The sequence below is a fragment of the Mauremys mutica genome, chromosome 25 (assembly GCF_020497125.1).
Source record: "Mauremys mutica isolate MM-2020 ecotype Southern chromosome 25, ASM2049712v1, whole genome shotgun sequence".
NCBI lineage: Eukaryota > Metazoa > Chordata > Testudines > Geoemydidae > Mauremys > Mauremys mutica.
In genome coordinates, this window is record NC_059096.1 from 12,999,367 (window position 1) to 13,011,661 (window position 12,295).

Here is a 12,295-nt window from a genome sequence, read left to right on the forward strand (position 1 = left end):
CTAAGCTCTGCCAGAGAGCGGACCTTGCCACCAGCTTGCCCTCTTCTACCATCAGAGTGAGCTCCTCCCTGGAGTCCCCCAGTTGCTTATCGTTTAAACTTCATGTGTTCCCACAGAGTGAAGTCACAGCAACTTAGTCAAGCTTGCTGGTCGGCAATTCTAAGTTGCAGCCCTCCTCTCGAATAAACTTTACAACCAAACTAGCACAGTCGCCGATTCCATCCCCTTCAGTGTTGATGCTTGATGCCTCTGCCTCTCCCACTCATTAGTGGGAGCCTGGGGACAGGTGATCGTAGAGATGTTTGAAACCATTAGAAGGGACATAGTATTTCCTCTCTGCCCATTTCATCGTAGGGGGGAGAAAGAAGGGGTCTGACAAAATGTTTTGATCAGCTTCAGAATCGCTTCATTAATCAGGAGTGGCATTCTGGAGTGCCTTGCTGAAGCCAATATGTCCACTAGCTTGTGGGATTTCTCTCTGACTTCTTCCACCTGAGCATCCAACGCTTTAAAGCAGTTCTTGGTGAGCCTTGTAATCTCCAGTGGTGATTAATTGTTCACCATCTCTATAGCCTCATATGGTGATGAAGAAGATAGACCAGTCATTGCCTCAGCATCTGAGTGTCTCTCTTGTGGTGAATGAACTGCCTGAGCAACTTCCAGCTCCTTGGTATCAGTCCCGGTATTGCACATTGGCCAATGTTGTCTGCGGTGCCAATGATCTTGGTGCACTCTCGAGCAAGTCAGCTCACGTGGGTGAGGGAAAGTCCTAACAGGCAGAGGGACACCCCACAGTGTCCAGAAAGGCCACTGATGTGGTGGACCCCATGCCTATGTAGGCCATTGCCCCTTGCGATGTGTCCACTGCCGGAAGGGTTGCGACAACCACGGATTCCGCCCCAAGTCACTGATGGAGGGTAAGCTTCCCATTGGGTATGGGACATAAAAGACCCCACTTCTGAGTCCGATGAAAATGACTCAGAGCCCTGCAATAACAGTGCAGCAGAACTCATGTGGACAGGAAACAGGTAAGCCAAATCCAGGGATGGCAATATCAGGGATATAACAGTGGCTTGCCCCTGGAAAGTACCGCCTCTTAGGTACACCTCCAATGATGTCGGTACCGGAATTAGGTCTTTAATTTGGGGTGTCTGCATCAGAACTTCAGGGGACAGCCTTAAGAGACCTCACACAGGTTCTGGAATCAATGAACCCACATTTTTGAGATCAGAGGAACACCCTAGGGCATGCTTCCCTGCCGAGTCTCTCCCCGAGTCTTTGCCTCTGACTGATCTCAGTACTGAAGATCTTGCTGAACAGGGTCCCTGGAAGATCTGTCTCTGTTCTTTGGTATCGGAGACATGGAACGAGGTGCCAAAGACATCTCGGATGGCACACTCTGTACTGATGGTGAAGCACTGGGAGTACACTCTGAACCCAATGGCTCTGATGTAGGGCAGAATGCCACCTCTGTAAGGAGATACTTAAGTCTCAAGCTCAATCTTTTTTAGAGCAAGACTTACCTCCTCTACAAATGTGGCACTTGTCACTGATGTGGGACTCCCCAAAATATTTTAGGCAGCTGGCTGTGGGTTGCTGACCAGCATCAGCCTGGCACATGACTAGCAAGAATAAAACCCTGGAGAGTAAGGCATGACTACGGTACCAGTACCAAGATTCAAACTTGGTCCATAAAAGACCTAAAACTGAAACCTATAACTAACACTAACTATACTCTATATCGGAGTGGGCAAACTATGGCCCGCAGGCCACATCCGGCCTGTGGGACTGTCCTGCCTGGCCCCCGAGCTCCTGGCCCAGGAGGCTCGCCCCCGGCCCCTCTCCCACTGTTCCGCCTCGCCCACAGCCTCAGCTCGCTCGCTCCGTCACCAACGCAATGCTCTGGGCGGGGGGCTGAGAGCTCCTGGTCTCTGTGCTGCGCGGTCTCTGTGCTGCGCGGTGGTGGTGGCGGCAGCATGGCCCAGCTCCAATTTGACAGGATATAAATATGACTACAGGTAACACTGATGTTTCTCATGCTGCAAGATAATTGTAAGGTAAGGGGGAACACAGCAATGTATTACTTCAAATCCGAACATTAACAAACCATTACCGGAGACACAAAAGCAACTATAAAAGCAACACAGGGGGCAGGAGGCTCACTGATGTTGATAATATGTAACATTTATGCATCATTTTTCATTCTGGAGAATCCAAAATTGTAACACTGTGCATCTAAATACAGCACCATTTAGATTTTGCCACCAAGACGGAGGGCAGCAACTAATCTGTGTACATCATACTGCACAGCAGTTGGAAAGGAATTTTTTATTATATTAAATAAGGACAGCATGGTAATCTTACAAGAATTACGTCAGGGTCCATACAGAACAGACAAGCCTTCATAATAAGAAATAATAATCCCGTCATGTCTTGCCTGAATGATCCTAACAGAAACTGTAGAGATCCCAACTTCTCCATCACAGAATGATGGAATTTTGAGTCAACCCTACCAGGATTTGAACCTGTGATACTAGGGAGTCTAGGTATTTCAAACCAAGGACTTAAATAGCTAAGCATCACCTTCCAGCCATTTTCAGATATAGCCTATCTATAAATTGGTACATCTATTATCCCCCTCTGAAAGCCAGGATAAGGGTCCAGAACAAAGGTTAGGTGCTTGTGATTAAAATAAAATCGTCAGTGCTTGTGAAGTAGCATGAACTTAGCTTGTAATAAGCTTTCTGAGCTATTGCTTGGGATTTTAATACAATGCAAACTCCAATTTACAAAGGAAACTCAAAACAATTAAATTGTTACTAGGGCTGTCAATTAATCTCAGTTAACTCATGTGAGTAACAAAAAAATTAGTCAGTTTTAATCGCACTGTTAAACAATAGAATACCAATTGAAATTTATTAAATATTTTGGATGTTTTTCTACATTTTCATATATATTGTATTGTGTTGTAATTGAAAAAGTGTATATTTATTAATTTTTGCACTGTAAAAATGATAAAAATAGTATTTTTCAATTCACCTCATACAGGTACTCTAGTGCAATCTCTTTGTTGCAAAAGTGCAATTTACAAGTGTAGATTTTTTTTGGTTAGGTAACTGCACTCAAAAACAAAACAACGTAAAACTTCAGCGCCTACAAGTCCATTCAGCCCTACTTCTTGCTCAACCAATTGCTAAGGCAAGCAAGTTTTACACTTACAGGAGATAATGCTGCCCTCTTCTTATTTACAATGTCACCAGAAAGTGAGAACAGGCAATTGCATGGCACTTTTGTAGCCAGCACTGCAAGGTAGTTATATGCCAGATATGCTAAACGTTTGTATACCCCTTCATTCTTTGGTCACCATTCCAGAGGACATGCTTCCATGCTGATGACGCTTGTTAAAACAATAACACATTAATTAAATTTGTGACTGAACTCCTTGGAGGAGAATCGCATGTCGCCTGGTCTGTTTTACCCGCATTCTGCCATATATTTCATTTGAAAATGTAGAAAACATCCAAAAATATTTAAAAAATAATAATAGAATACCATTTAAACAGTGCAATTAATCACACACTTATTTTTTTTAGTCGCCTGACAGCCCTAGTTGTTACCATCCACAAATCTGAAATAAAATTTCTAGAGAGACAGAGAACTTGAGGGCATTAAATGAAGTCTCAGATATGGTGTTTTCCATTTTTGGAGTCCTGAGCGGGGATAAGTTTGTTATTCATAGTGGAAATAAGTTACTAATTGTCAGTTCTCTACTGAATATGAGAATCAGCATTACTTTTGTATTTATAGACAAAGCCGCTCCTCATTTGACAGAGGAAAGCTTAACTTGCTGATCCTGACAGCAGGTTACGCAATAGCATCTAAATCTGGGAGAGATTTTGTTCCTTACACTGAGAACTGGATGTTAAAACCTGATGCTAGACTCCCTGTACTAGATGAATATTAAACCACTGTACTTGTAATTTACCAGAAAAAATTATATGATCTTTCAAAAGTAAAACTGTTCCTCTTCCTGTGTATTTTACTCCTATTCCTGTCTCCTTTACCATGACTCTGAAAATGTACCTTGAAACCGCAAAACTAGATACCCTTATTTCCTCACTACCTTTTTATTTTCATTTATATTCCTGATGGCAAGGTATTGAGTCTCCTTAAGTAGGTCTGAAGCAGTCTTAAGCACAAAGGGCTGGGCTTTTATTGCGATTGTGATATAAGGATACTGTGCTCTCCTTACTTGATGCTTGTGACCCAGCAGGGAGTTGAAACTGACTGTTTTTCCATCCTGTTGGTGCACAAGAAAGGAACTAGTAAGAACCAGTGTGTTGTGACCATGTGATGTTGCAGTCACAAAACACCTTACATGAAGCCTGATCAGGGTGGATAAAAATCAATTATTTTTTTAATTTAAATCGGACTTTTTTAATAAAAGGCTTTTTCCTCAAAAAGCATTTTATCTAAAGATAGTTTTAAGATACATTATAGCTCAAAGATATTTCATCACCGAATAGGGATTATAAATTCTAATTCTATAGTACGAGACAATATATTCATGTCATGTTTAAGAAAAGTTTTGTAAATGTGTTCCAATAGTTCATGGATTAGGGACCCAATCTTATGCAGTTCCATGGGCTTCTGTATAGATTATTTAGGTTAATCTTTCTATCTACCCAATGGGACTCAGTGCTCAGTCTAGAAGATACCATCAGAGATGCTTAGTTTTCCAGCTCTCAAACTATGGATTTGTGTCTCCAGAGGTAACATGCTTGTTAACAGCAAAAATGTTTTTAAATAAATAATATATAAAGGTGAGAAATAACAGACCTCAACTCTATTGTCCCTCTGCAAATTTGTATACACAGAGTCAATCCCTTACCGCTCTCTAAAAGTGCAAAGTTTCAAAAAGTTGAATGAATAGAAGATGGTTGGGTGCGGAACAGATCTGGACAAGGAGAAGAAGTCTAAAGATAAATGTGAGACGTGAGCGACATATGTTTGTTTTGTTAAAATATTATGTGTTTGCTGTTGAAGAAAAAATCCAGAATACTTATATGGAGATATACCTATCTCACAGAACTGGAAGGGAAGAGACCTTGAAAGGTCATTGAATCCAGCCCCCTGCCTTCACTAGCAGGACCAAGTACAGTTCCCCTCCCCGATGGCATCCTCAAGGATTGGAACTCACAATCCTGGGTTCAACAGGCCAATGCTCAAAACACTGAGCTATCCCTCCCCACGCTTAACTTAACATTGTTGTTTTAGTTAAGTAAAACAATGTAAATGTCAGCCTGGTGATGTTCTCCTCCTAATACAGCATGGCAAGAAAATCCTCCAAATATTAATGATTAACCTGTTGAACTGCAGATAGTTCACCTCCCAATGACTTCATAAATATCTGCTTCAATTATCTTTGGTAAATGAAATAACCAATCATTTTCTGATATAGCTGTAAAACTAATCTGAAAAGTTTTCAAAATAAATCACTGTTTAAAAATGTATAGTGTGTACCTTCTAAAAATGAAACCTACATCTATCTCTGAGCTGTGAAGAATATGTATTAAGGTTATAACAATCAACAAGAATGCACTTTTATGTAGAAAACCATGATTAAATCGAGTCTTCCCCACTAGTTTGATTTAAATCAAATCCACCCTGTCAAGTGGCTGGTGACAGACCTTGTGTTAAGATCAATAAAATCATTTTGGAAGTTTAAAAATATGAAGACATTTTCTCTACAGCCACCCTTTGGGAACGGTGTTTAGAAACAATAACCTAATGCATTCTTTTTTCTATATTAGTACATGACACCTATCTCCAGTAGCTCAGTTTTTGGAAATCAGCAAACCAATACAAACATGGTATTTCCAGGAGAATCAAATATATCCTAAGTAGTTTCATCTTCATATTACTTTATATCCATCAACTCATTAATATTCAACATCACTAAGAGAAAGGTAGGAAAGTATTAGCCCCACTTTACAGATGGGGAAAAAAGAAGTTCAGTGAGTTGACAGAGGCCAAGACTGAGCTGGTGTTTGAGCTAGGATAAAAACTATGTTTCTGACACCCAGTTCTGTGTTCAGACCATCAAACCATGATGCAAGCTCTTCAGACTTTTTTTTTAAATCAAATTGTGTCACTAACATAGTCAAGACTCTTTCTTTACAAAAGACCTCAGAACATAAGTATCCAATTTAATTTTTCATCACCTCAATATGGTCATACACATAAACAAGACATCACATGTATAGATATAGGTCCCAAATATTGTAAATTGAAATTTCCTCCTGTAGGTCCCATCGCTGGCAAGTGAGGGAAACCAACCACCAGTACCAAGGGTTTCATAGTACTACTTTATTCTGTCACTTGTCTGGAAATATTTCTGTTTTTAATCATGTAAGGTTTTGAATTTTTAAAAAACATTTTAGTAGTCAAAATGCTTATTTTAAAAAGCAACAAAGAATTTAAAAAAATCACAAATATGAGTTTAGCAAGTGCTCTGCAATGTTTGTGTTTTCATGGGGTACATCACAGTATATCAGGGTTGGAAGGGATCTCTGGAGGTCATCTAGTCCAACTCCCTGCTCAAAGCTGGACCAATCCCCAGACAGATTTTTGCCCCAGATCCCTAAATGGCCCCCTCAAGGATTGAACTCTCAACCCTGGGTTTAGCAGGCCAATGCTCAAATCACTGAGCTATCCCTCCCCCTTTGACTACACCTATTGTCCAAGAAAAAGACAAACCTGACCACAAATGTTTTTCCAAGACACCAAACTGAAATTGGCAGGATTTCCCTTCAAGAACTGTAATGGTTTAGTTTTACTGAAAGATCAGCAATATTAATCACATGAAGTGTTTAGTGTAACATCACAGGCAGGTGACCCTCATTTCCAGCTGGGAAGCCTCCATTTCCAGCTGCTTCGTCTGTTCTTCAAAAAGGTTTTGCAAAGTAAATTCTTCTGGTTTGGAAGGAGTTGTGCTCCTTAAGCATGTGTAACAAGTTCAACAGTATCAAGTCAAATTTAGTGCCTTTGAAGACAAACAGTTGAGGTCTTTACCTGATTATCCTAAAAACATTAACTCCTATCACAATGAGATTTTTAGTGGCTTTAAGTTAAGCTGAGTTTGAAAAGCAAGCTTTAAAAAAAAACTTGAATAAATGTTAATTTTCATGAAAGTGAAGTGTCTTAAGTGGGCTGCTGAGATTCTCCTTAGATAAAAAAAATAGACTCTAGGCAAGAAATAGAGTGGTATACACTCTTCACCTCTCCCTTGACCCAGGTGCTTCCACTGCCATAAAGCCTCTGCTTGTATTTTCAAAAGCAAACAAAATTTGAATTTCAGAGATGAGCAGGACTGGCTACCCGTGTTTACTCTAGCCAGAGAGCAGAGCAGAAAATCAGTCAGCATAACAAAGGGGAAAGAGTACATCCTTTTTCCAATTCAAGAAAGCAAATGGTGGGGAGCTGAATGTCTCAGGAATTGGTATGGGTGTGGGGGGCCTTCCATGTCTACGTCACTATTTCAAATCTGCACTAAGATAGCGCAGACTGAAAGTTGTTACCATCAGACATCAGTACTGAGGTCTATGTGAAATGAACTGGATCAGCCTTGTTGATGGGTTTCTTCCACATAACATTATTATTGATAGTTGACCCTAGGGATATATCTACCCAGCCAGAGCCAGCCTCCCAGATCAGGTCAACAGACCCGGGCGGGGCTTGTGTTTGTGCTCTAAAAATAGCTGTATAGACAGTGCTTTGAAGTTGCAATTCAGGCTGCAGCTCGGGATCTGAAGCCTAGGGAGGGGAATGGGCTTCAGAGCCCAAGCTCCAGCCTGAGCTGCAACTTCAAAGCACTGTCTATACAGCTATTTTTAGAGCGCTAGCGCAAGCCCCACTAATTTGAGTGTCAATATGGGCTGGGAGACTCACTCCCACTTACTCCACAATGCTGTGCAGACATACCCTAATAGGCCTCTCTTTACATACTACATAAGCTGTAGTTAAAACTTCTTCTGTATGTATTTGCAGTAGCTGAAGTGCTCCATTCCAGCTCGGTCTGGACTGGTGATCACTATGCCACTAGGATAAGTGATTTTTCTGATGACCATTATAACACTGACATGTGCTTCTCTTTCCCCTCCCACAATTTCTCTGTCTTACTTATTTCAATTGTAAACTCTAGGGCAGGGATTGTCACTTAACATGCATATGCCCCATGCTAAGCACAACAGGGTCCAGATCTCAATAGTGTCTAAAGGATCCCAATCATAATTCAAATAATAATTTATCCCTCTGCCTCTCCTTGCAGTAAGGGCGCGCAGGTAGATTTTGGGGGCTTGACTCCAAGATTTTCATGATTATTTTGCAAAGCTATCTGAAATGTCCTCCCTAAAAAGTTTTAAAATTTGTGATTCAAATATTTCTGGCTCAAATTTAATTAAAACTTTTAAAAATAAATGTAAAGTTGCCATAAAAGCCCACATAGTAGTCAATCAATAGATTTATTTACAAAGCAATCCTTGCCATGATTCTGCATAAATGATTAAAACACAATGGATAAAACCAGAAAAAAGTAGTTCTTAATGAAGGGATAATTATCTTGTAACAAGTCTATGGCTATCTAGTAACTGCAAGTTATAACTACAGCTGCCCATTAGAGCCATTAAGAATTTCAAGGCACTAACAGAACTAAGGTCCCTCTGACACAAAAGCACAGATCACTACCACTTGAGCTAATGGATAATCTCCATCAGCTGTTAGCATTATAGGGCCTATGACCCACTTGAACAGGTTTGATTCTACCCAGCAGGGGCAGGGCTACATACATACCAGCCAGGTCTTTACAATACTATTAGTACTGTAGTTTGATCAACAAAAAATACTTTCTACCCATAGTACTGTGCCATGATGCCAATCAGAAAACAAGATTTCCTAACACCATTTTATAAGATTGAATCAAATAACCCTACACTCCTCCCTTATTGTTAGTCTTCCCCCACCAATGAAAGCAGCAACGCTCAAAGAATCACCATTTAATTTATCCATCTTTTGAAACAATATCACTTCTCGTTTCTCCCACTAGCCAAGATTGTCCATTTGTGATAATTTAGTTACAAAGTAACAAATTGCTACTTTAAAGGCGATTCAGATGAAACATCATATCAAGAGGAAAAGCTTTAAACAGGAGCAAGTCATTGCATGGCCATACTAAGACTTTACCCTACATTCAAGGGTGCACTTTGTAACAATCTGAAATATTTCTTCATCCCAGAGAACTTTTAGGCTACTAGTACACATATTGTATACAAAGTCCTTCCTGCCTACGCAAGAGACTCATCATTCCCAATAAATAGCGCATGGAACAAGACTGAAAATATTGACCAGGGTCATTATTGCCAAAGCTGAGAGACACTACCATCCACATCTTACCCATAATTTACATCATCACTGGTTTAACTAGCCATACCAAACAGCTAAAAGAAGAGACTGACAACTGTTTCAAATGCTACCCAGTTGCACTGTGGGTATATTTTACATGAGGTTCTCTAAGGGGTAGGTTCAGATCCCAACGTCTGTTTTGCGGGTGAATAGATTTTTGAGCCCTGGCCTGCAGATACTGAGCAGTTAATGAATTCTGAGTTTGACACCTAACCCATCATCACTACATCACAGTATTAAAACAGCAGAAGAACAAGCCAACTCATTTTTCTACAAGCAGCTCTGTCCACTCTAGGGATGAACTCTGAGTGCACAAAGCTTATACCAGGCCTCGCTGTCCTGGACAATTATGATGTACTCCTTCCTGGGCGCAGGGTAGAGCATCAAGATTTTTCTTTTTTCTATCCAAATGATATCTTTCATTCAATGGTCAGAACAGTCTTCATTCTCCTGACTAAAGCAATTTATTAATAGAACAGTTGTCCTCCATGGATTTCAGTAAAATCTGTTGTGCCATCTAACTCTTTAAGCATGACAAGACACTATTTGTTGACTTTATTTTAAATGCTAAAAAGGATCGAGATTTTAAAGAACTAGCCATTACATTAAAAACCTGCATAGGAGGCAATACCTACAGAGGCGCTTCCCCCCACCCCAAAAGCACAACAGCCCATCCAGCAGGCTGATTCTTCCAATCAAATATAGGACCCCACCACTTCCGAGGTTCTAGAGGTCTCCTGAAATTAGGTGACTAAGCAAGCAAGGGGCCTCCAGCATGATTCTAACCTAGCAAAGAATCTAATTTCTAAGGGATGATCAAACCTGAGTTCAATTCCCAACCTAGGACAAGAATCTGAAATTAAAAGCAAGTATATTGTTCCAGTCTGCCTCTATCAAGGGGGATTTTTATTATGGAGAAATATAATCCAAACACAACAGATTATTCACACTGAAATTATTTTCTGAACAGCAAGTGCTCGCCGGGAGGGGAAGGTGATTCGCACTGGACGATCCAGTGGAACAGGGGGTTAAGGGCTGGGGGATCAGGTGATGGGAAGGGGAGAAGTGGGACTCTGAGAAGGGGGACATGAGGGATGAGTGTTGGGGGAATAAGGGAGGACAGGGGCACCTGTCAGTCCCACATTCTCCTCCAGCCCGGGGGGGATTGGCGGGAAAGGGGGACCCAGCATGGGGGGAAGGAGGAGAGACCCCGGGGGGAAAAGGGGGTGACTGGGGGTACAGGGAAGGAGGGGTGACTGGCAGGAAAGTGGGACATGACATGGGGGGGAGGAGGGATGACCTGGGGGACCCGGCCCGGGGGGAAGAGGGGAGGGGGGAAGGGGGACCCGGCCCGGGGGAAAAGGGGGGACCCGGCCCGGGAAGGAAGGGGTGAGCGGGGGGGGGAAGGGGGAGGCAAGGGGGACCCAACCCGGGGCGAGGGGTGAGTGGGGGGAAGGGGGAGGGGGACCCAGCCCGGGGGGAAGGGGGGGACCCGGCCCGGGGAGGAAGGGGTGAGCGGGGGGGAGGAGGAAGGAGAGGGGGACCCGGCCCGGGGGGAAGGGGGAGGAAAGGGGGACCCGGCCCGGGGGAAAAGGGGGGACCCGGCCCGGGGAGAAAGGGGTGAGCGGGGGGGGAAGGGGGAGGAAAGGGGGACCCGACCCGGGGCGAGGGGTGAGTGGGGGGAAGGGGGAGGGGTGAGTGGGGGGAATGACTGGAGGAAAAGCGGGACGCGGGACACGGCAGAGGGGGGAGGGGGACGCCCCTCACGCGCACTCACCCGCCCCGCCATCTCGCCGCGGCTCCCTCCAGACACCGCCCGGCAGCCAAACGCCAGCGCGTAAGGCGGCCGCGCACGCGCACTGCGGCCCTGCTGCACTGCGTTCGGAGCGGCGCGCCGCCGAGCCCCCGGCAGAGGGCAGCGCTGCGCGGCCCAGGCGCCGCGGGGTGACGTCACCAGGCCATGGCATCACTCCCGCGGCGTGACGTCACCAGGCCCAGGCCTGCTGCAGAGTGGGTCTCAGTCTGGGCAGGTCTGTGGCCAGCTGGGGTTGGGGGAGATGCTCTGCAGTCCCAGGCTCCGGCCCGCCCGGCCGGGCTCCGCCAGAAGGAGGCAAAGAAAACAAAACCGGGACTCGGCATTTGAGATGATTTTCGAAGCAGCCTCAGGAATTGGGGGGGGGGGCACCCACCATGTCTGAGCGGTTGGGGTTGTCATGGCTGCATCAGGGCAGGACGCCGCCCTGTCACCACGTTCTCCTTTTTTGCCCCAACCCATGGAAGCTGGAGGTGTAATTTCCAGCCAGATAGACATACGTGCACTAGCTTGGATTGAGCCAGCACGCTGAAATAGCTGTGTAACTCCACGTTTTTCTGGGGGCCCAATTGGCCGGGGCTAATCCACCACTGCATATTGGATCCGGGATTTGACTCAACTCGCTTGCATCTGAACCCCGGGTTCCAAGCTTTAAAGACTGTCAACACAGTTCCAGAAGGGAGAGGGCAGTTAATCCCGCTCCAGCGATCCCCAAGGAGGACTCGCTTGCCTGCACCAGGCTCCTGACCACTCAGTCAGAAAAGGAACCTGAGTGCCGATTTTGTGATTTCCCGGGGGGGTGCTCAACCCCCACTCTACCCCTTGCCCCGAGCCCCCACCCCTTCCCATCCCCACCCCACCTCTTCCCACTCCGTTCCGCCCCCTCCCCCAAGTGCACCCCCAGCGCCTCCTGCATGCTGCTGAACAGCTGATCACTGGCAGAAGGGAGGCACTGGGGGGAGAAGCTGATCGGCACCTGCCAGCAGGAGGGAGGCACTGAGGGGGATGGGGAGGAGCTGATCG

The 12,295-nt window shown here is 44.5% G+C and overlaps 1 protein-coding gene across 3 annotated transcripts in view; it reads right to left on the minus strand.

Annotated features, from left to right (window-relative positions):
* The window catches only part of NSF (N-ethylmaleimide sensitive factor, vesicle fusing ATPase), a 154,264-nt gene extending 142,930 nt beyond the window's left edge, over positions 1-11,334 (minus strand). For all 3 annotated transcript variants that reach the window (XM_044999730.1, XM_044999729.1, XM_044999727.1), the window contains exon 1: positions 11,237-11,334. In XM_044999730.1, coding sequence (XP_044855665.1) covers positions 11,237-11,248 — 12 coding nt within the window. In that variant the 5' untranslated portion in view covers positions 11,249-11,334. The remainder of the gene's footprint in view (positions 1-11,236) is intronic.
* Positions 11,335-12,295: the final 961 nt, after the last annotated feature.